The sequence below is a fragment of the Ostrea edulis genome, chromosome 9, assembly GCF_947568905.1.
Source record: "Ostrea edulis chromosome 9, xbOstEdul1.1, whole genome shotgun sequence".
In the NCBI taxonomy this organism is placed as follows: domain Eukaryota; kingdom Metazoa; phylum Mollusca; class Bivalvia; order Ostreida; family Ostreidae; genus Ostrea; species Ostrea edulis.
Window position 1 is genome coordinate 24039670 of NC_079172.1, and position 25336 is coordinate 24065005.

At 33.7% G+C, this 25336-nt stretch overlaps 1 protein-coding gene across 2 annotated transcripts; it reads right to left on the reverse strand.

Annotated features, from left to right (window-relative positions):
* Positions 1–3086: 3086 nt before the first annotated feature.
* On the reverse strand, positions 3087–22682 carry LOC125659867 (uncharacterized). 2 transcript variants are annotated; one of them, XM_056148923.1, is made up of 6 exons: positions 22142–22682; positions 21852–21959; positions 4951–5376; positions 4791–4815; positions 4543–4638; positions 3087–4194 (listed from the first exon to the last, which is right to left on the reverse strand). In XM_056148923.1, the coding sequence occupies exons 3-6, from the start codon at positions 5293–5295 to the stop codon at positions 3797–3799; spliced, it is 864 nt and encodes a 287-aa protein (XP_056004898.1). In that variant the 5' UTR covers positions 5296–5376; positions 21852–21959; positions 22142–22682; the 3' UTR covers positions 3087–3796. The 2 variants fall into 2 exon arrangements, with proteins under 2 accessions (XP_056004898.1, XP_048747616.2); XM_048891659.2 differs by lacking the exons at positions 21852–21959; positions 22142–22682 and adding an exon at positions 5735–5844.
* Positions 22683–25336: the final 2654 nt, after the last annotated feature.

Sequence of the window (25336 nt, forward strand, 5' to 3'; positions counted from 1 at the left end):
TCTCGTAACTCAACGGCTGACATTCAACATTTTGCTGACCATTAGAAATCCTTATACATGTAGTTACGCATTGTAAACATTAAAATTGGAGGGGGAAATTTGAGTTTCTTCAGCTCACATCGTGTCCATGCCCCTTTAAACTTGATAAGAAAGACAACTCCCTTGAAAACAAGAAATGTTTCAGAAACATGCATGCCCCCTTGGTGCCTATATACACTGTACACATGTATCATTTCATTGATAGTAGTACCAAAACAATTCAAGATATTGAGCGGAAAATATCTAACTGTGTCCAGAGCTGATTGACCTCTAACCAGGTGCTCTCAAAATCAATAGGGGTCATCTACTCCACACTGGATGTGCTAGTGTACCAGGTTTGGTGCCAATCAAGCAAATAATTTTCCAAATATAGGAGACAATATAGTATCATGTCCAGTTTGACCCTTGATCATGTGAACCCAAAATTATTAAACCATTTTACCTCAACATCAATAGGAGTCATCTTCTACTCATAACCAACCCATATATGAAATCTGTTCCGTATCATTACGATCAAGTGAATAATGGTTCTTAATTAAGATATTGTGCAACGAGATATATAGTAAAGTAGTATTCCACGTTACATTATATGTTTTTATTCAATTTAACACTATATTCTATCATTTTTGTTTTAAAAGGACTTTTTAACAAAATATATGCTGAAAAATATACATTTTCGGAAAAAAATGCTAACGACTGTGAGTTAATTTGTGTGATTTGCCTGTTGGCCTAATTCAATGAATGGTTTACACTATAGGTAATATCTACAAGTTTCAAGATGAAAAATTCAAAAACTGGCAACTGTATTGTACTATGTCTACCTTTTCTAGATGAATGAGAGAGAGACAGACAGAGACAGAGAGAGAGAGAGAGACGAACAGAGAGATTCACCTTATACCAAAGCATGTTTTAATGAGATGCACGTTTTAAAGCATATCTTAGCATCAACATAATTTATCTATATGTATATATAATATATGTTCTGTATTGCATTCGATTATGTCTATCTTTTCTAGTTGAATGACAATGAGAGAGAGGGTGGTGGAAAGATAGTTCAACACCGTCATACTAAAGCATGTATTCATTTCATGTTTTATTGTCATGCACTTTTTCATCCACATATTTTAGCTTTACATAGTAATAAGAAACATTCTATATATATATATATATATATATATATATATATATATATATATGTACAATGTATATTAAGAAATATTTTTGCCTCTTTGATGAGGTTTTCAAATAATAAAAGACATTGCAACTAACTGCGACAACTTTGTAATATTTGATTCGAGCATATACACAAGTACGCACGAGCGTTGGGAAGTGTCAAACATATACACAAGTACGCACGAGCGTTGGGAAGTGTCAAACATATACACAAGTACGCACGAGCGTTGGGAAGTGTCAAACATATACACAAGTACGTACGAGCGTTGGGAAGTGTCAAACATATACACAAGTACGCACGAGCGTTGGGAAGTGTCAAACATATACATAAGTAGGCACGAGCGTTGAGAAGTGTTAAACATATACACAAGTACGCACGAGCGTTGGGAAGTGTCAAACATATACACAAGTACGTACGAGCGTTGGGAAGTGTCAAACATATACACAAGTACGCACGAGCGTTGAGAAGTGTCAAACATATACACAAGTACGCACGAGCGTTGGGAAGTGTCAAACATATACGTACACGGTACTCCTTCACTCGAGCGAAAGTAATGATAATACATTATGTATTACAAAGCCTAGGAAGCCATAGAAATTTGATATGGATGAAAAGTGGGGGGATATGTACAATATTTTGAAATTGAAAACTTTCAAATTTACTTTGTTTAGTCAAAAAATACAATTTTAGTTGAAAGCAATCTGAGAAAAATTTAAAACCCCTGCCGGACTCGAACACGCGATTTACAGTCCAGTAGTTGACGTGTTAACCTACTCAGTAAGGCGAGAAATTTTTAAATGAATAGACAGATATTGCTGATATTTAAATTTTCCACCATATTTCAAAAGGAAGTCAGCCATTATGACGATGTAGAGTAACTCCTTGATATGTTATCAAAATCATATTTCAATGGCAATACACAGCATCCAGAATTTTACTTTTTATGTCCCACTGTTCTCTCTGTTTGAAAATTAGCAATATTTGCACAAGCGATTTTTAGAATCTATATAAAATGAATCAAAGTATTGTTATGGAAGCATAAAACGGATATAGCAAATTATTCTATTTTTACTTTCTGTTTGTAACAAGACCATGATACTCGGGTCGCATTTCGAGGGAAGAGTAATTAGAATTAACTTTCACGCAACTAATGAGGTGTAAATACAAATGCAGTTTTTGTCTCACTATAACGGTATGTTTTCCTCTTAAAATTATGTTCAATTGAAATATTGCAGTTTTTTTCTATAGGAGCACGACTGTTTTGAAAATTCTAAATAGCTGAATATATATTGGATTGAATTCTTCTCATTAGATGTTTGCATTGATAATCTATAAAGCAACCAGGATAAACTCACTCTCCACAATTCTTTACATTCATAGTTAGGTGATTTTTTTACTCAATAAAACAGATGATTGTGTGAAACGTACTGCTGGATCTTGTACCTTGACATTGGTATGGGGAAATTCTGCTCTTCATGTATAACTGCATGCTAGAGGATAACTTCGTTCCAGGAATACTGACACAGAAGTTGGATATCCAGAGGGAAACACTTAAATCTAAAGTAGGTTTTCTTTAAAAGAAGTCTTATCATTAAACTATTTTCCGGGGGAAATTCTTAAGAGTCATTTTTTTTCAGGGCATCCTAATCTGTGTAAGACCGGCACTTTCGTGGAAAGAAATAATTTTTCCACTGATAAACTTCCTTGAAAATATTAACCCCTTTCAATTTTGTGTCAAATACAAGATTTCCTATTGTACTTCTCAATGCTGTATGTATAACATAATGTATTTTGTCATGCACTTCCCCCAACAAAGCATATTGTGAGACGCAAGTGCCAGATATGAAACCAGGAAACAAAAAACAAATTGGAATTTTTAATTCCATTGCTCATTGATCTTTTTTATATCAATTCTCGAAGTATAGTAGGAACAAGTTCAGCATCCTTGCAAGTGCGTTTGAAATTGAACTCAAAATACACGGCAAAAACTAGAATTCAATGAAACTAACAGTATCTCTCCCAGAAACCTTGACCTTTTAAATTTGAAATTAAAATAAAGTAGATTTAAAATGTAGCAATATAATTGTCCTTACAAAGTCTTTGATAACCTTCAAATGACCTTAAAACCTTAACCTTTCACCTGTAACATTGGCTTCCAATAGGAACCGTGTTTTTACATATGTATATAAGGTACAAGAAATGTTAATCTGGTAAACGACTTGGATTAAAAAAAAAAAAGAGAACCTTCGATGTTGTTGACAAAAAAAATATTAGAATTTTCTCTTTGAGTGACCTTGACATTTCATCAGTAACCTTAAGAATACAATATTTAGTACACGCACGAGATGTGTCTTAAATCTTATACATTTGCGGAAGTACCAAACATGCGAACAAACGAGCAAAGTATTGTATCCCTCTGCAATTCTGTTGAAAGAGGAGAAAAATCACTGTTTGACAAAATGATTTACATCTTAGTGTTCTGATCTTCGATCGGTCTGTAAAGAAATATTATCAACTGGCATTTACACAGCTAGTGTACTCTCAGTATCAAATCATTTCAGTTTCAACTACTGTATCTGGTAGCTATAACTTATATAGCCCGATATAATTTTTTATGGGCGAAGATGCATCAAGAAACACGTGTCCTCTCTGAGAAAGGGAACTTGCGATGAGGAATCCGGGTTCCAGCTTGAACACTCCTGCCAAAAAATTTGTGTGATGTCTGTCAGATTCACGGGATCCACCAAACTTGCTGAAAACGAGGTCCACGTCGCCTGTCTTTGGTAAATAAGGGTGGTACTTGATCAGACTTTGATAGATGGTTTCCACCGTGTCCTGCCTACTATGGTCGAAGGTGGTGGAAGTGTAGATGAAGTAGATTCCATCTTGTTTGATTCTCATGTGAGTTCCATTGACAAGAACTATATCTTGTGCAAATGCAGTCCCATATGTATCGTCAGCTTTCCAACGAAGTTTGTTTTCTGTAAATGAATAGAAGAAACAGATTGATAATTGGCAGATTTAGAAACGCAACGTATCTTTCACGTGTCCTTTCATTTTCTTTCTATAAAGGATGTAGTGACTATAAATGAAAAGAAGAAGGAACAATAATTTCATTTTAAAATGCATCAAAATACACCTTTTTGAATGAATCTTTTAAAAAAATTCTCGGGCGAGACCCTCCGAACCTCTCCTCATGGGAGGGGAATCCAACCCCCTCCCATGCCCCCCTTCGGGCCTCACCCCCTCCACATGATTTACTATTATCGTACAATTTATCAACCCGAGTGGTCAATAGAAGTCATGGGCCGAAAACTTATTGCACTAACCTTTTGATACGGGGATTTCCCGGTCCAGATAGAAATGGGCTGAGTTAGCCCTGTTTCTCCACCAGGCGAAGGAATCCCTAATTGATGAACTGTTTTCTGTAAAACGAGATCTTCTAGTTTGAAAACAATCATACATGTAACATTAATCACTGTTAATGCTTTTACCATTAAATGAGAAACACGACTTGAATTGGCGTTAAATATTTCCTCAAAGCAATAATATATGTGGTTATCTACAAATAACTTACCATTTTTGTTATTTTCATTTTGAGTCTAAAAAGAGATGGAAAACCCAGGTTTATATGAAAACGAAAGTTAAACTTGAACAGCAAAAGTGGTAAAATACGTGTCTACTTTCTTTTTCGGTTCAATGAAAATGTTCTTTAAAAAGCACACAATGCCACTTACCGCTATCACAAAATCATGGATCACTTTGTCTTTTATGCAGCACAGTTTGTGTTTACAATCTGTTGTAACGATTTCCTCGTATAGTGTTTCATTTACACTTACACCACTGCCCAAATAGTCACAAGAAAAACAAACAGAGTCTCTAATCGTTATGGCTTTCCCGCTTACAGTTGCATTTCCGATCATTGATTGTGGAGTCTCCGAGTTTGAAAACCGAAAATAGTTGTCAAGTAATTTGTCCCAATTCAGTCCTACCAACACGCCAAATACTATCGCAAGTACCACATTTACTGCACAGGAAAATATCATGAAGCACTTGCAATTTCGACTCGATGGAGCACTCATCCTGAATGTGTTTTGATCTCTGATTTGCTGTGCCACTTTTCGTCAATGTTTTGTTAGTGGAGCGTGGGTTTTCCCCGCTATCTATAAATACAATTGTGCTCTCCATATTACAGGAAGAACGTCATTTAGAGGTTATTTTATCCAAAATTAGTCCTTTTTGGGAAATAACTATCGGGGGGAAGTATGATAAAAATGCTTTATTTCTTATAAACGGAAATCAATTACAATATACATGTATAGAAAACGTGATGTCAATGTTAATTAAAGAATTAATCGTGTATGTAATATATATAGTCATGCGCATATTGCAGAACCCACGACCGTTAGAATTTTCATCGTATCAAATATCAAATAATTGATGTGTTTCACATATATTGGTATATACATTTGCATAATGAATAATTTCTAATATTTAATAAGATAAATTGGGTTGCCGTACTTATACTGGTCAGTGGCGTAGCTTCCATTGAGGCAACCGAGGCAGCTGCTTCGGTAAAAAAAAAAAAATACGTTTTACGTTGTTAAAATGTCGATAGCTCGGTAATATTAGAACCCAAGCTACGCCTATGCTGGTGTGGCATTTACCGGGTTTTTATTTGAAAAGTCAATCCAGAATGAGGAAGGTTTTGTTCCTGCCAACTCCCATGGGGCACTATTTCATGGAATCCGATAGTCTTACGGGAGATGATGATGATGATGACGACTTTATCCTTCACTACTCACTCATTTAAGAATAGAGAAAACAGATAGTAATGAAATAATGCAACGACTTTCATATACCATCAAGTTACACAACTTTTAATAGTGTCCAGTGTCACTCTATAAGATAATAGAGATTCAATTCTCAAGTGGAATGCAGTTGTCTTCTTGTAGAGATGTGTATCTATGATGTTTAAATAATATACTACCACTTTCTAAAGTTCTGGTATAGGCCTATTGTTGTTACGGTCCGTCTGTCTGCCCGTCTGTCACACTTTCCTCTTCTTCAAACAAGCAGTAACCGATTTATATTTTAAAATATGATAGGTATGCAATAAGGTTTCGGAATTTTCAATTTTACCCTGGGTGCAAAATGGGAGTAAAAAAAACCCCGATTATTCTTCTTTTTAAAAAACCTCTGGTTCCCAGAACTCATACTTAACGCAGTAGCCGTTAGTAGCATCTATTGGAAAATGATTGGAGGTGTCCTATAGATGTGCAGTAATTTTTCGGAATTTTCATTTCCCCCTAGGTGCCAAATGGGGTTGAAAACGACATTTTTCTACAAAAACCCTGGCTCTCCGAACTATATAATAATAATAATAAAGCCTTTATTTATCCAGGATTACATATTTAGCGATAACGCTAGTTTTCAATATGGTCCTGCATATAACATACATACAGACAGATATTAGTAAAATAAACACAGATTAAAAGAAGTAGAATACATATAAACTTAAGAAATAATTATGAATGTAAGATAAATAGGAACAAAATGAAGCTTAAAAAGTATGGTGATAATCTCTAAGATAATTTCTCTTAAAACACGCAACACTTGTTGAGTTTCTTATATTTTGACTCAAGGCATTCCACACTGTGCTCCCTGAAATGCTGAAAGATCTTCTATAATATTCTGTTTTTGCCCTGGGTATATACAATATATTTGAATAAGAATTTCTAGTTTGCCTCTGACTGACTTCTGATACATATTTAAATAATCTGGCATTGAACCATGTAAAACATACAGAACTCCTCTTACATTTTACACAGTAGCTGAATAATCTTCGGAATAAGATGATTGGTGGTGTCCTGTTGATGTGCAATATGTTTTCGGAATTTTCATTTATCCTGGGGACCAAATGATGTGGGAAAAAATAATAAACGTTGTTATTTCGACAATAAACCCTGGTTCCCAGAACTCCTCTTACATTTTATGTAGTAACCAAATCAACTTTTGGGAGATGATTGATGGTTTCCTTTAAATGTACAAGAAGTTTTCGGAATTTTCTTTTTCACCTTGAGGGGCAAATGGGATGGAAAAACGACGAACAAAAACCTGGTGCTCAGTACATTATGTCATGTCCAACAAGAAAATATTTGCATTAAGGGTTGGAATCTCAACCAGTTTAAAGATATTTGAACAACCAAAAAAATGACGGGGGTTGGGATAACCCCGGGGCACTTGCCCATCAGAATAATCAATGCGTCTTGATATGTGCAGCAGGAATATGCATGTATATGGTTTAGGGGTCGTGATCTCAAATACATTATGTCAATTGTTTTAGATATATTTCTACAATTATGAAATAGGATTTCGGTTGACCCAAGGACATTTATCCAACAGAATACTCAGTGCATCTTGCGGCAAGCATATAGATAGTATTTGGGTGAAGATCTCATCTGTTTTGAAGATATTAGAGCAATCATACAATGAGAGGGTGGGGATGACAATGATAAGCAATACACCTTGATATACGGATTATATTTCTGGCAATGTAGCGGTAATGTAGTCCTCCCAGAGCCCAAGAGGTTATACTAACACTGATCATATTATGATAAATTTGATCATGTATATTCAAATTAATTATAAAATAACTATTATGGCTTGTTTGCTACTCATACAAGTACGCAGTGAGTGAATTAGTATATTTAAAAGCAAACACTTGTTTTAAATACATTTCAACAATTAAGAAATATGGTTTGAAGTGGCACCAGGGTACTTGCCCAATAGAATATTTAATGCATCTTGACATATGCAGCAAGAATATATAGGGTATGTAAATGGTAATTAACTAATTGTGACTTCTTTACTAATTACATGTACATCGGTACGACGAAGAGTATATTCAAAGAAATAAATATTAAATTGTTTTATACTGAATTTTATACATTAGTTAGTATTTCCTTTATGTACCTCCCATGTTTCATTGTTTTGTGGCCTTTTTGTGCACCACCTTTTTTATATTATTAGTGTTTTTATATGTATATTGGCTGGGATCAATTTGTGTAATTTACATTTTATTTGCTCATTTGCAAACCTTGTCATTAGTAAACGTTTGTTTGTATTAAGTTGTCCCAGCCAATTAATTTTGTATATTTTGGTCGATTACATCATTTTGTTTGAACTTGTTTTATTACGTCATTTGTTTGATCATGATAATAAATGACATGTTCACTTAAAATGTTGTGTTTTTCATTAGACATTTCATGGATTATCTAATCACAAAAAGTGAGTTACGGAATGCCAGAGTTTTTTGTTTTTTTTTTGGTTTTTTTTTTTTTGCTCGTATACGGGTTTTTCTATTTCAAAATTGCGGAATATAAAAACACTTGCGTGTGGGTATTGTTGTCTCGTGATAGCATCTACCTGTACTACAGGGGACTCCCCAAATACAGGGGCTATACTAAAAAGTCATTCACATAGGAATATTCTAAGAATCCGTTATTTTAAAAACGGTATACTTTATGTATTTTGTGCATAAGTATATTGTACATCTGTAATTCTAGGGGATCAGCATATTGTAAGACCATTTTACATTATCTGATTCGCTATTACTCTGATCCCCTATTATTCATAATTTTCGTAATTTTCATTAAATGACATTTTCATCTCTACACTAGTGTTTATTTAATTGATCCTTACTCCGCAAAAGCAGAGCTGCGGTGAGACTGTGAAGCATGAAGAAAGTTAAGATCAAAACTGATGAAATAGGAGCTATGGCGCATGTTTTTGTTAGGTGTGAAAAATGCAACATTTTTGGAGAAGTGAAGAACGTCTAATAGAGTTGGTTTTAATGCTGTGAATATCTTTGTGATGAAATGCTGGATTATCGAGAACTCTGCACTATTACTCTATATGGACTTGAAGAAAGTGAATGGAGAACAATTTATAAGTTACCATTTAAGTTTACAAAAAACTCAAAATTTCAATGCTTCCAATATAGACTTATTAATAGAATTCTGGCTACAAACACTTTCCTGTATAAAATGAAGAGGAAGGATACAAAAAGCTGTACATTTTGTAAATTGGAAGAAGAAACATGGGAACACCTCTTCTGGGAATGTGTAAATGTTCAACCCTTTTTAGATACTTTGGAAACATATGCTGAAGATGATACAAATCTACAGTTATCTATTACAAAAAGAATTTTTTTTATTAGGATTTCTTGATTCAAACAAATATATTCAAAACACACTTTTTCTGTGGTTAAAGTACTACATATATACCATGAGGTGTACAGAAAAGACATTAAGTATAGTAGTAGCGATATCTCATTTGAAAAAGAACTATGAGACCTTGAAACAGACCTTCTATAAAAATGGTGAAAAAACAAAATTTGACACAACCTGGAATGGATGGAACCTTTTATTCAATTGAAACAGCCTTTTGATATATTTACTCTCTCTCTCTCTCTCTCTCTCTCTCTCTCTCTCTCTCATAATTTTTTTTGTAAATTAAAGATTGATGCATATGTCACTTGTGTTAATATTACAGATGTCACTTGTGTTAATATTACAGAATAGAAGAAAATAAAGAATTATCAAAGAAAAAGAAGAGAGAGGGAGAGGGGGGGGGATATACAGATCCATACATGATCACTCTGAACCATTGATTCAGCTGACAAAAATACACTGACAAAAGTCACAATATGAATAATAAATATTGCATGTAAGGTGTTTATTGATATATAACTCTAAACACTCTGACTTTGAAAAACATTTGTCTGTCTGGAATATATTTTTGGGTTACACAAGATGAAGGTATTTTCATTTATAGTATCTCATTTTGCTTTTAAATATAGACTCTTTTAAATGTGAAGTTGACATAATATTTACATCAAGCCTTTGCTTTGTCTTTTGATTTCTATATTTTCTATATATGATTACACTATTTGTCTAAAACAAAAAGTGGATGTATTGTGAATGTGAACGGGTAGTGAAAATGAAATAGAAACTATTGTTTAATTACATTTACAAATAAATATATGGTCAATGGAGAATGCAACAACAAAAAAGAAAGAAAGAAAATTGGAAAAAAGAATAAAATGTTTTGCAAAATTGTCAGTAATATCGATATTTAAAAGGCATTTGCTGTACTTCATAAATTTTTATCAAAATATTCAAATTCGTTGAGGCGATTTCGTATACCAAAATCTTGTTCATCGAGAATTTCTAGTTTGTATAATATTTTGTATCTATATAATGAAGATTTAGAACATTTGATTTTCACAAAAATAGAAAACTGGGTTCAGTAAATATGGTTAAAAGAAGAAAAACTAATGTGTTGGGTTGGGTTTTGTTTTTGTTTTTTGGGTTTGTTTTTACAAAGAGTGCATCATTTTCTTTCACTCATAGGATTCGCTTACTCTCAAGAGAATCGGACCCTTGACTTGTGAAGATGCATTTGTGCATATGTAATTCATCTTTCTTGGCGAAAATATGCGATATTTTTTGTGAATGCATGCATGCTTCCAATCGGATCCTCTTTACTACTGCAACGTTTTGTCCAAAACACTATTGATATCTAACAGGTACAATTCTAAATGAATTACAACAAAATACATTTCATTTCTCCAATCTTACATTTCACTCCCACCCATCCACCGATCTTTTATTTTTTTTTATGTTTACACGCTCCCCGTGGGCAGCTTCTACATTTCTCTCCATGGTTTTATAAACTAGCTGACTGGGGAAAAAAAAGGGTGAAGGTTCTGAACAATGATTGGCAAACAGAGAACACTGGGGCACATAAGAGGTTTGATCGTGTGTCTGTAAGAAGAGTACACATCCCCTGTTGACCAGTCACATCTGTCGTGAATCCTATTTACATTTTTAATTGCAAATCTCTGATTGATATAAGGAAACAATGTTTATCGCCAAAACAAATACGTTTCAAAAACAACATCACTTTTAAAAAATATATAATGAATTCAAACAAGCAATCTTTTCTAAGAAAATTGTATTCCTTTATAAGAAATATTAATAAACTATGCTCCCCGACCCAATGACTACTCGAATCTAAAATTGCATATGTTGCCTATATCCATACTCACGCGTGCCTTAAAACATTTAGTGATATATTACCATCATTTTAATATAAAATATATGTACTAAATCTCTGTATACAATTGTGTAATTGTGATGAGAAATAAATTCAGTTCAGTTCAGGTCGTGAATCCTATATCTTGCTCAGGTAAATGAAGTAATTATGATCGATACAATGGCCTAGTTAACATTAAAGATCATATATCACATACATGTAGATAATTCATAATTGGAGTCCGTTGTCTCTAACACTTTTAATACAACAGTTGATCAAATTGCTACCCATCTTATAAGTATTTTGTACATGGTAGGTCAGATTATGTCTGCTGCCCATTTTTTTAATGTGTATTTTGTACACGACAGGTCAGATTATGTCTGCTGCCCATGTTTGAATGAGAGATCTAGTACTTGAGAGTAATTTTAAAATATTAATCAATATGTGTGAGAGAAAAAATCGAAACTCTGAAATTGAACTTTTAAAATAAAAACATAGACTTGCACAAGTCTCTATGTTGTTTTTATTACTTTATCATTTCGTTCAAATTTTTCTGTGTTTCAGAAATCTAAATATCTGCTCTCTACCATACTTAATGTCACCAAACTATGTTTGGCATTATTAAAAGTATTAGAGAGAGCAATGATTATTAAACATAGAGACTTGAGCAAGTCTAATAAAAACACAATGGAGGTAAGCTTTGTTTGTGTATTGTTTTACGTTTCACTCGTGTAGAGACGTCATGAGCTTTAGGCGAAGTACCACAATGCAGTGGCGGATTTAAGGGGGCGCAACCGGCGCCCCCCCCCCCCTAAAATGTTCAAATTTAAAGTAAATCGTGGTATCTTGTTTAGAAAAATGTACTAAACAATAAAACAAGCAATAATTTCTTCCACTCCCTGAGAAATAAATGACAAAATCTTTTGATTTCTTCAATTACTTTATTTGGAGAACTTAAATTTTTTTCCAAAAACCCTTAAAAGCGTCATTTTACTAATTTCACCTTATTAAAAATGATAGAAAATAGTACAAATTACTTAAAATAGGAGACATATTTCAAGCCCTATAAAATCCAGGAGCTTACAGGGGCTTCGCCCCCTAGGCCCCCACCCCTGGACCCACTAGGGACCTAAAGGCGAACCCCAGACCCCTTGCCTCATAAGTGGCGCCCCCTGTAACCGCAATTCCTGGGTCCGCCCCTGCAATGTTTCACCTACGCATTGCGCTTACGGCCGTTAGTAGCACAGGCACTCGACGTTTAAAAATATCTATAATAAAAAAAATTGTCTTCGCATAAACAAACTATTGTTTATAGAGAAACATCTTTTTTATTATAGATATTTTTAAAACATCGAGTGCCTGTGGTAAGCAGTGAGAGTTCTTTATTATACCAACACCCACCGTGACAACGGACTTCCGATTAGAATGACTCATCACTTCCGGTGCTTGACAAAGGAAGAGACACTACCAGCATGTACGTCTTAGACTTCCAAGTAAACATAATCCAGAGTGGAAGTGTGTATCCAAATATAGTACAATGGGATGAAGTATTTTAGTTTCTATAAGATGGTGCTTTTTATAACAAATTTACGACTTCAATATACTAAAGGGAAAGAAAATAGTATGATTTTTCTTGTAATATAACCTAAAATGTATCTAATAGGAAAATGGAATGTAAAATTGGGACATAAATTGAAGTGATCATGTTTAATATGATTTATACTTAATACAATTCAAAAATAAAATTAATTCAGTAAAATTAAGTTTGATTAAGGTTTCGCAATATAATTTCTGAACTAAATCAAGTTTCATCACCCATTTGAATTGCAGATATATTAGAAGCACGTAATTCTCATACGTTTTTAAAGAACTTTTATAGAAGAAATCAAAATGAGAAGATTACACAAAAGGTTTACCTATAAAGTCTGACACTTCGGGGGTGGGGTGTTGTTACCAAATTCCACGAGAATATATAAAGTAAAAATGGTTAAAACTACAAGAATCACGAATATATTTGAACAGAAAGAATATATTCACGCAAGGAGCTGACATACTAAGATGAAAAACTATTTTGAATATCTAACTCGCTTAATTTAATTATAGTCTTACTTATTTGAAAAGATTTTCAGTAATTTACAAACATTCCCCATTAGAAATTTGATACCATGTTATGACAGGCGTTCAGATAAATACTGTATGACAATTTTTAACTTTATAAGTGTTTCAAAAAAAACATCTTGATACACCAATAACGAAATAATACTTCCTTTTACAATGACCGAGAGGGTGAATATTTTTCTGCACCGATCTCTCAATTTACATGTAAACATCTACACACATCAGGAAATGAAAATCCAACCTATACAAATCTGTTCAATTAATCTGAATTTCATTTTATAAAATGTGTGGAAATATCCATGAACACAAGTAACATTCAATCTGATTTTGGAAACTGGCAATGCTAAAAATACTGGTACTTGACATTGAGTGTGACAGGTTATTTATTGGAGGACAGGATGGGAATACACGCCATGGTTTGTTTGTACACGTCAATCACGCTTTCATACTTCCTGGTTGCGTTTACTTCCAAACAGTTACATAATGACACATTTCGTGACCCATTGTTTTCTAAAATAAAATGAACGATTTCTATTTTTCCAGTCTCGTATACAGGACATTTCATAACCTTCAATTCCTATTTCTTCCGTAATATCAAAGTTTGTAGATTCCGAAATAGTTTAAGATGGGTGTCCTCTCGATGAGTCTTCTTTTGTTTTTATGGATATTTATTCCAATTTGATCACCTTTATCCAATTCAAAAAGACCGTGGAACGATACCCAGCTGCTTTGTACATCTTTTGTAGTTATGAATTTTTTAGTAAGGAGAAAATCTGCACTCGATTTGTTTATTGTGTGAATGTCATTAACGTTAAAGCGCTTGAGATTAACGTTGAAATTCCTGCTCTCAGGTCGACTATCAGAAATTACTTTCAATGCAGAGTAAACGTAATATTTTCCAGGAACTGAAATCTGTAGATTGTCAGAAAATACGGATATGCTTGAATTAAAGGCGGTACCAAAATTATCTTCCACTTGCCAGCGCACCCAGCCATCTGTAAAATAATACCAAACATCTCTAAATTTTCATTTACAATTCTGTGTAAAAAAAAAAAAAAGAAAAAAAAAGAAAAAGATTTTAGTCACTTTTATAAATAGTCGATGTTGCGTTTAGAAGAAAAACAGACATTGTATAACATTTCAGGAAAACAATCACTTGCAATATGTTATAGGAAAGCTCAAATTAAAATTGATAAAAAGAGAAGCAATAATAATTATGATTAAAATTTATATTAAGGTATTCATTGTATTACAATCATATTTCATATCTAATAAATGGATTGTGGGATTTTTATAATCATGATATCATTTTGAAGAATTTAGTGACCAAAATGATACACATATTTTATTAATGCTTGATTTATTTCACCTTTTACAGTGAAGTCTATGGGAAGAGCATGTTTTATTGATATATTTCAAAAAGAAATCAAATAATCTCCAAATCATTACCAAGAATCTCATGGTAAAAAGTTACATAATCATAATTTTCTTCATAAAAATATGAAATAACCCGCACATAGGTTCAGACAAAAGGCCCCCGGGCCCTTATTGGTGAATATTCATATGAAATTACAATTTTGGTAAAGGTCTACCTACTTCGTCTCAATATCTGTTTGGTTTCAATTTGATATTAATAACATAAAAAATATATTTAAATGTTTTACACATACATGTATACTCTATATATACCAAGTTTGACCCCTCCCTGGATTCTGAACCTCTACCGCGGGATCATGAAATTTACAACTTTGGTAGAGGCCTTGCCCCTCTGCATCACTGCATGTGCATACATATGTGCGGTTGTAGAGAAAAAGAGTTTTGAAATTTGGTCAATTTTATGTAGTTTTAGCCCCGCCCTTAAGGCCCCAGAGGTACACGAGTCCTGAAATTTATAATTTATGTCCCCCTTGTCCCAAAGATGCTTTTTTTCAACTTTGGACATAATTTGAAATTGTAGATATCAAGAAGTTAAAAATGTTCAATTGTTCACACATTTAATCACTGATCACCCCCCCCCCCACCCCCCGATAGCAAAACCCCCTTACCCTGGGATCATCAAATTAACAATTTTGGTAAAGGCCTACCTGCTCGTTCTAAATATCTATTTAGTTTCAATTTAATTTCAATAACATTAAAGAAAATGTTTGAACATATTTTACGCATAAACATTTTATACCAAGTTTGGTTCTGCCCTGGAGTCAGAACCTCTACCCTGGGAATCATGAAATTTACAAATTTGGTATAGGCCTTCCTTCTTTACAGTTTTTCCTAAAGATGTGGGTTCTGGAGAAGAAGAGTTTTGAAAATTGGTCAACTTTTGTCCCGCCCCTACGTCCAAGGGGTACAGGAGTCTTAAAATTTACATTTTATGTCCCCCTTGTTCCAAAGATGCTTCATATACTAAATTTGAAAAGAAATTAAGTTGTTTTTTCAATTTCTTTATTCTCCTTACCAATAGTACAAAGGTATTGAGAAAATACATGTAAGTATTCACAAATATATATATATATATATATATATATATATATATACATATACACACACAAGCTGCAGCAATATATGATGGATAGGGTTTAAGAACTTACTTAATTTTCTTAACGTGAAAATATTGTCAGAATCTAAAATAGATTTAGTTATTACTACATTTAGTAATGATACCTCTTTTCCCATGTAAAACATTGATATCTAATTGTAACAAACCCTCAACATTTAAACAGATAATGGTCTTCATCACCAATCTCATTGACATTGCAAAATGTACATTGTCTTTGAGATCAAAGAAGTTAAAATGTTCAGTTGTTAACGCACGACCGACGTCCGACGACGGACACTGACCAATTGCAATAGGTCACCTGAGTTTACACAAGTCACCTACAAATTAGATTTTTCTTGTTTTTACCAAGGTCGGATAACTCTTCCAAAAAGTCGCAGGTGCAAAAAGATCGGTTTCTAATTATTTACCAGTCATGTGAATTTGATATACTTTACGTTCATCATTATTTGACAATACACATTTATTCTGATTTACATCATTCTAAATTGTTCAATCTCCCTTCGTTATACATTGTACAGCGTGTGATCATTTACTCTCTGTAGATTGCATTACATACTCGTTCCTATATTACATTATCTGTATTAATAAAAAAAAGATTTGATTCGTGATCATATATTATTTTCGTCGGATTGAATAATTGTTCGATTCTATATCATCATTGTATTGCAATCTTAAGTTAAACACTAACAACAGCCTATCCGTCCTTCATAAATGATTGATTCACGGTAAAAAGTCTTTAAGCAGAACAAAAAAGCTACCGTGTGTTTTGTCAATATTACCTCCACCGCTCGGCAACCACTTGCAACAAAGAAACCTACGTAACCAGTAAAATAAATGAATAAATCTAAATGCAAAGATTTGCCCTATTTACCAATCAAATACTTACATTGTTAATTAAAGTTGTGTAAAGAAAGTCATCTAAAGAATGATACTGCGCCGAAAGAAAAAACCCCACGTTGAATCATATTTACTGGAAATTACAATAGTTTCATTTAATGGCCATTTTAATTTTTACCTATCATAAGCAAATTTATGGAAGACATGTTTTAACACTTTTTATCAGTATTTGAATGTCAATAAGCTTTTAACAGAGAATCAATAAAGTTTTAGACCGAAACGATCATGCGAAACTGCTTTACTTAATTTCGTTAAAAAATGGATGGAAAAGATATGATAAAGGGAAACGTACAAGTGTACTTTTTATTGGTCTAGGCCACAGGCAATTACATTGCTTGGGGTCGAATTTACTATTAGAGTTAAGGTATAGAACTCTAAATATAGGGTACCCAAAGTTAGCCAAAAAAAACCCCAATAAACCAAATGATATAAAATTCTACTTTGTATTCTAATATATTCATACAAAATCAATATATATTACTACCAAAGTTCATCTCGAAATGTTCTTTTTAATAGTAAATTCGACACCAAACAATGCAATTGCCGGTGGTCTAAGCAAAACATTTGACACAGTCAGTCATGACGCACAACTTTTATCGTTTATGTATGATATACTTTCAAATGGTTTCATTTGTATCTACACGAAAGATCACAATGCGTAACACGGAAAGGGATCATCTCAAAGGGAAAAGATATTTCCATTGGAGTCCCCAAGGGTTCTATATTGGGTCCTCTGTGTTTTTATTCTCTTTGCGTTAGTGAAATTGGAACTTGGCTAAGCTTGCAAACGTGATGTGTGGCAATACAGTTAAAGTCAAAAGACAGTGCAGACACCGAAAAACTAAACTTACTAGCAGAATCATGTGGTTAGGGTTATTTATTTTAAAAAACCGACACATTAGAAAATGCAGTTGAACAGTTTTCATCACAATGTTTAACATTACTGTGTGAATGTGTACCAGGGGAAAAAACCATACATGGTTTGATTCCCTGATTCCCATTTGAGAAATTCGAATTAGAAATAACCCTGCGATAGAAAAGTGAATTAGTTTAGTCCAAGTGTAAGAATGAATAACATGAAAAAATGCGCTTTACGAACCCATTATGTTAATATGAATACTACTACTAATAATAACAATAACTTCTGTATTGATGACGATAGTAACTATATTGGACGCTTATGAAAGACATTTTTCATTTTAAACCATCATATGGAATTCCATCTATCCACCGACACTGGTGATACTAAGTACTTTTTCAGACTTTGGAAAACTGAATGCAGATTAAATGTTCAATGGCTGATAAAAAAAAACCCTAAATTCATATACTTTTCACCAAGATCCCCTCCCCCTTTAATATGATGAACGTTGAACCTAATCGATTAACAAGTAAAAACATGCGATTATGAAAAACACTCTGCATACCTTTTCTACTGTTTATTCACAAATGAAAGTTTACATTAAATATATTAAATGTTCGTTAAAATATATGATGATGTGGTTTTTAACAGTCGCTTGTCTTTTTCTCCACTAAAGTGTAATCGATGTCGCATGGCAGAAACTTACGGACTATTCTATCCCCCCTCGCCCTAACTATTTGAATTATATTTTTATCCGACATCGATCTTTTGATCTCGCCTCTTAATGAATATTTTACTTCAATATTCAATGTTGATGATGTGGATGTAAATCGTCCAAATAACTAAATACATAATGTAATATGTGAAGATATTCTTTGTGATATTGTTATTTAATAGTAATAAATTTTTGATAGCATAATATCGAATATTCCTGTAAACAAAGCAGTTGAACCTGACTGTATTAGGCATAAAATGTCAATAAAAACTACTTCAAAAATCAGTCTCTGAGCCACTATGCCTATTGTTAAATCGGTCTCTATGAAAAATATATTTCTTTGCTGGTGAAACATGGTTCATAATCTGTCACTTTTTAAAAAGGATGAGCAATTATAGGCCAGTTTCGTTATTGAGTGTGAGTAAAATTATTGAAAGAATTATTTGTAAGCTATTTCCATAAAAATAATATGTTTGATAGATATCAAGCAAGCTTTTTACAAAGACACTCAACAATGTTTCAATTGTTTGAAACATAAAGTGTTGTCATTAGCATAGATGAGGGAACGCCCTGCTTTATGGTCTTTTGTCAATTTTCAAAGGCATTCGATAGAGTGTGGCATAAAGGCTGTTTTTTTTTTTTAATTTACAGTCATATGGAAAATCTAGCAATCTTCTTAAATGTTTTAAAAGCTATTTGTCTGTCAGAAAGCAGAATGTTATGCACAAAAACCCTTTATCTTCTAATAAGACTATTTGTGCTGGTGTACCACAGGGTTCTGTTCCTGGACCTCTACTTTTAAAATTATATTTACGTTAATGATGTACCCGAAGAAATTATGTCGTTGTGCAGACTTTATCTACTCATCTAAAAACATTTCAGATATTGAGCACAATATCAATCATTACTTATTCACTTTGGATACAAATTAGATTTGGTGACAAATGGTGGTGGTGGGGGGGGGGAGGGGGGTGGCATCTATTAACAAATTTAAAGAATATACAAATAAACGACCTTCATTTTTTTTTGTTGTGGAAAATTCCAAATTTAGTCTTAATATTTTTCTTACTAAATTAAGACACAACTTCATTTTATCAATGATTTCTTTCGAAGAAATATCATCGGCCCTCCTCTCTGTTCGTGTGGTCAAGTAGAGGACAGCTACCATTGCTTCTTGTAAATTATATATCCACGCAAAAATGAATCTTTTTGATAAATAACTGCAAATTAATGATATAAATACGATTGATACTCATTGTATGTTATATTGATTGATTGAATATTGTTTAACGTCCCGCTCGAGAATTTTTCACTCATATGGAGACGTCACCAGTGCCGGTGAAGGGCTGCAAAAATTAGACCTATGCTCGGCGCTTATGGCCATTGAGCAGGGAGGGATCTTTATCTTGCCACACTTGCTGTGACACGGGACCTCGGTTTTTTCGGTGTCATCCGAAGAACCGCCCCATTTAGTCGCCTTTTACGACAATCAAGGGGTACTGAGGACCTATTCTAACCCGGATCCACACAGATAGGGAAATGGTTCACTATCAGATGGTGTAAATGAAACTATCTATACTGCCGCACAAAGCTTCATCAGAGGCGCATTAAAGTTTTGAATTAGCAATTTATTTTATTACATGAATATTATCATTGTTATATTTTATTAAAATTCCTTACCAAGTTTGAACAACGTGTTTGTGGTTGAAAATCTTTTGAAATGTAAATTTCATTGTATAGGCCCAAGTTGTAAGAACTTGTATCAAATCCATTTGTATTATATACAATAAAACATGTTCAATTCAACTCAGTTATCTTTGTAAATGACCACCCAACATGTCTGAAACACTCTGTAAACAATGTCTATGCATATATACAACGCATGCTGTTTCTGATAAATCTTTGCATGTGATAGAAAGAAAAGTTACTTGAGGATATTTCAAATTCTATGGAATTAATGCAAAAGAAAATTGACAATAAATTTAAAGAAAAATCCCAATGTTATTAAAAGTAAAACACAATGCATTTTCATAGAAGGTCGAAATGTAGAAAACTTAGTAAAAATGTCAATGGAATTTTCAGAGAAAATGTTAAATGTGCCAAACTTCATTACAACTAAATTTTACGGAGACCGAGTATTTTCCAATCGAAACACGCTCGGCCTTTTAAAAAATTATTATTGTTATTTGTCGGTTACGGAAATGGCCGAGTTGTTACGATTGAGTATTTTCGTGTAAAAGGGAAAAAAGCACGAATAAGCATTGGTTCAACACGTTTACGATTTCAATTATTTACTACATGCAGATACTCTTTGTGTTGTATGTCTTAATCTTCAACCCATCATGAAAACCAAAGCCAAAGTTTACACAATAAATCGGGGGAAACACAATCCATACCTCTGCTTCATATTTATTGAATCATATCTTTCTGCGTTAGAATTTAGTTTTGAACATGGGGATTACTTGTTTTGTGTGTATTTTCTAATATGTCTGTTTCATATGAAGGAAAGAGAAAGTGTGATGCGACTCTCACAAAAGGCCCTCGCAATATATCCATGCTTGCTGTGTCCGATGACTTGCTAAGTTCAAGCCCCAAAAATGAAGGATGAAAGAAGACCTCAATTTGTATCCTTTCAAAATAATTATTGATGTGGAGATTTTGAGCCGATTAATTTTTTCAATTAATCTAACTAATTATAAAATAATATCGACTAATGCTCGGTCTATGCTATTTTTCCACAAAATTACCAACCCTTCAATTATACAAAAAAATAATCTATAACAAAATATAGATATAAGCCGTAGCATACACAAGTCAAATATTTACCATTTGTATCATATATCATAAATGCCATGATTGTGGTGTTCTTTGTGACCATTTTCCCCACAAATTAAGTTGTTTCAAATTAAATAATTATTAAACATCTAATGTTGACTGAAACGTTCACACTATTGGAATAAGTAAATTGTATCTAGATATTGGCAATCTAATGACGCTAAGTTCACGTTACGGTGCGTTACGCTAACCTCTCACTAATACATCAATTATTTGAAAGAAAGCAGAGCATAAACAAGTTGAATAAATGTCGAGGTTGTTAGCATTATGGTGAATACATAAGCAATAGAAACATGGTGGTAATTCCGGTATACTCAGTATCTGTACAAATTAACCCCATGCATGCCATGTTCATATATATTCCTACGATGCAAACAACCCCTTAAATGTAAGATGGCTATTTTTTGTTTTTAATTTGCTTTGTGTATTCAATCGTATTACAAAAATAGCTCGGTCCTGATATATTTTCCTTAAGAAAACCTTTATATATAAAACTGTTTATGGTTAAACAATTGTTATTAAAAAATGTCTATAAATTTGCATGTAGAAATATATTCACCTTTTGATATGGGATTGTGGCTGTCGATATAGACATGGGCGGCGGGATCTCGTCCTCTCCAGAATTGGAATGATTTGTTTAAAGCAGAGATACTGTTCTCGTTTATTTCTGAATTAAGAAATATGTCATTTATATATTTATTCATTAAAGATGAAAGGAGAAATGATCAGTAAAATCAAACCATCTGTTGCCTTGCCTTCAGAACTGACCTGAAATCATTAAAAACATGATGTCAATCGCAAACAAACAAATGAAAAAGATTAACTCTAATTATTATTTCATTCTGCAACCTGTCACTTACTGCTAATAGGAAATCTCGAAGCACATCGTCTGTAGTACAGCACAGACGGTGTCCACAGTCCATCGTTACAATATCAGTGTACAATGTTTCTTTAAGCAAGGCTCCTGACCCAAGGTCATCACAGGAAAAGCAGAATCCATTCTGTTTAAAACTGTCACCAGAGTACACGCGTTCATTTCGGGGGTTTTCTTTATGGAAATCGATTCCTGGATACAGGAAAATATACAAGCCGCCGAAGGTTAGGCCCAGTAGTACGTTGAAAACTAAAGAAATGGTTAGAGTGTTCGGAACTGAGGTCGTCATCGTTCTAACACTGCGGCCTCTGTTGATCGTCCGTCATGTTTGTTGTCCAACTGAGAGGACTTTCCTGAAACTCCACTGTATATTTAGCTATAGAGGAGGAAGTGAAATTCACATCTTCCTGTATAATGATATGCAAATATGCACGTCTTTTAGCATTTCCCTTCACTTTTTATCTCCATTTTGTTCGGCGGTTCTCTGAAAAATGCTACACGAAGGACGGGAAGTTCATATCATCATCCCCATCTCCACTTTCTAACCAGTACACATATCCGGAAAGTTCCCCGGTTCGTCTTCTACATAATATGTCGAAACCTTGCGTCACGGCGTTTTTCTCAAAATCGGTGTGCTTAACGATTTTTTGAAACGTACATTGAAATAGACGATGATTTTTCAGCATTCAGATTACATCAGTGTATCACAAACCAGGAATGGAAGGCGGTCTTGTTTATTCTTCATGTTTGTTTTTTATAAATTGCACTTGAAATCATCAAATAACATGAAAGCATAAAATGAAAATATATAGCTTTATATAGATGGTTCGCCTTTTGTTAGATAGATGCGCATTGTTTTGTATTGGAAATGTCAGTATCTGATAAGTACCATTCATTGATTCATAATTATCTCCGAAAATAGTGCAGTAATGATCTTGAACAAAAGTATATTCCTCTCTAAACAGAGCTTTGTTGATTTCGTTGTTTATCCAGCAAATGTAGAGATACTCATAACATTATTAGTGGTGGCATTTCCATATGAATGAAAACTTCACGAGAGGGGACGTTAAACAATACACAACCAACCAACCATTACTCTATCCAATTTGTTTCAAACTGTGTCAATTTCAAAAGAAATAGTTATCCAGTGTTCCGAATTTCGATTTTTATCACGTCATTTCTTTTTCATCTAAAAACCCGAGTTTTATCCCTACAGACACTGTATTTGCATATGAGCACAGATTGAGTGAATCTGTGGGAGTGGAACTGGTTAGTTCTACATTTATATAGGCTGCACTGTTTTGCTAATCTAAGACATGACTTGGGCATTAGTATTGTCTAATATCTGTGCCTGTATTGTTGTTTTTGGACCTTTGAGAGGACTAAATGCAGGTAAGTTTTAAAATGGATACCATTCTGCGTATGTATGTACGTGTGTTTCAAATTGATGTATAAATTTGCAACATGCTTTATAATTTTTGCAGTTCTCTCAAGCTACATGTATGTTGGTTGCTTTGAAGATGACGCTGCGCGAATTTTGAATGGACAAATGATTGTACGTAAAACGACCTTGACAAACGACCTGTGCATCAGGGAATGTCTTTCTCGACAATTCCCATATTCTGGGACGGAGGTGAAGTCATACTATTGCCATTTGGTAGACAACCATTTTAACTGAAAACGTATATTATATAGTTCGTGTTGTTGGATATTTTCAGTGCTTTGTATAGTATGGTACATAGCACTGGTGCGATTTTTCAGAGAATGTTGTATATAAATATTGTTACGTAATTCAAAAGCACATCATATATTTTTCTCTAAATTGCGCAACTATTTAAACCAAAGTTCAATACATCCTCAATATCTAATTTACATAGTTTACAATATCGGTTGTTGTTTTTTTTTTTTTTTTTTTTAAATGTTCTAATTCTACTGATTGGTTTTGGATACATGTGATAGTGGCTTTATCAAGTAAACTTGCATTGAAAATTAGTCATAGATGTGCATAAGAATTTTACCTTTGGCGAAGAGTTGATTTGTTCAACAATATTTTGCATAAAGATATCTCAGTAATTCAGTAATCTTTTTCTTTTATTTTTGAAAAAAAGAACTACAATTGAATTGCTTATCATTAGCGCTCTTATTGACAAATATGTAAAGTTTAGAGAAGATGCTTAACTTATCTGAATGAAGCATACAAGAAAATTAGTTTGACAGCATCCGGAAATGTGTTTTTTGTTCAAACTTGTTATAGGTCTTCTTTTTGACTGGTAATCACTTTACATGTATGTACAATGTAAGTGCGCTATTGTTAACATATCATGTTTATAGAAGTAATGTCATGATTCAGTTTATTTTCGCTCAGCATCGCATTTTTATCTCCCCTTTAGTATGGATGGCAATGTTTCTGTGGAGACGGTAAACAGTTGACGTCAAACAAAAAGCGGAATGACACGGACTGCCAGGATAAAAAGTGTCCCGGAAACCACGGCGAATACTGCGGAGGAAGCTGGCGGATACTCGTACATTCCACAGGTGTAGTACGTGTAGATACGAAATACAGGAAGCGTTATTTCGTCTCCATTTCCGTTCCGGTTTTGATATATCTAGTATGTCTAACGAGACGTTTTTATTAAACAAACACACGTAGCTATCAGATAATATGTTGTACGGTGTGATCGTTGAGGCGAGCGAAGCCCATTAGTTCTTGCACAAGACTTATAGGCATTTTATCCGCCTCTTCATTTAACGCGGGAAATATAACGCGGTGGATGTAAACAGTTACATTGTGACGTCATATTAGCTGCAATGTTTTTCTTTTTCTCTCAAACCAAGCAAAACCAAACGTTTGAAGCTACGAGAAAGCTTGTCTGAATTTAAAAACGTTTATGGTACTTTCTAAACAATCTAATTATCTTAATTACGGGTGAAGTATACCGCAGTGACGGCGACATTTTTCCGGAAGCATTATGGGTAATACTCATCTTTTTTTCAGCTGATGAAGAGCAAATCACGTGACTCATATGTGTAATCATTGGAGCGAGCTCGTCGCGTCACTTCGCTTCGCGAGCTTCGCTCGCTAATATGTTGTACGGTGTGACCGTTGAGACGAACGAAGCCCATTAACATCTTGCAACACGACTTATAGACATTTTATCCGCCTCTTTATT

Excerpts from the sequence above, each read along its gene's own strand:
- LOC125659867 (XM_056148923.1), bottom strand. The coding sequence starts at position 5,295 with ATGAGTGCTCCATCGAGTCGAAATTGCAAGTGCTTCATGATATTTTCC. Across the intron at positions 4,639-4,790 it reads AAATGAAAATAACAAAAATG|AAAACAGTTCATCAATTAGG; the intron begins GTAAGTTATTTG and ends CTCGTTTTACAG. Across the intron at positions 4,195-4,542 it reads GGAAATCCCCGTATCAAAAG|AAAACAAACTTCGTTGGAAA; the intron begins GTTAGTGCAATA and ends ATTCATTTACAG.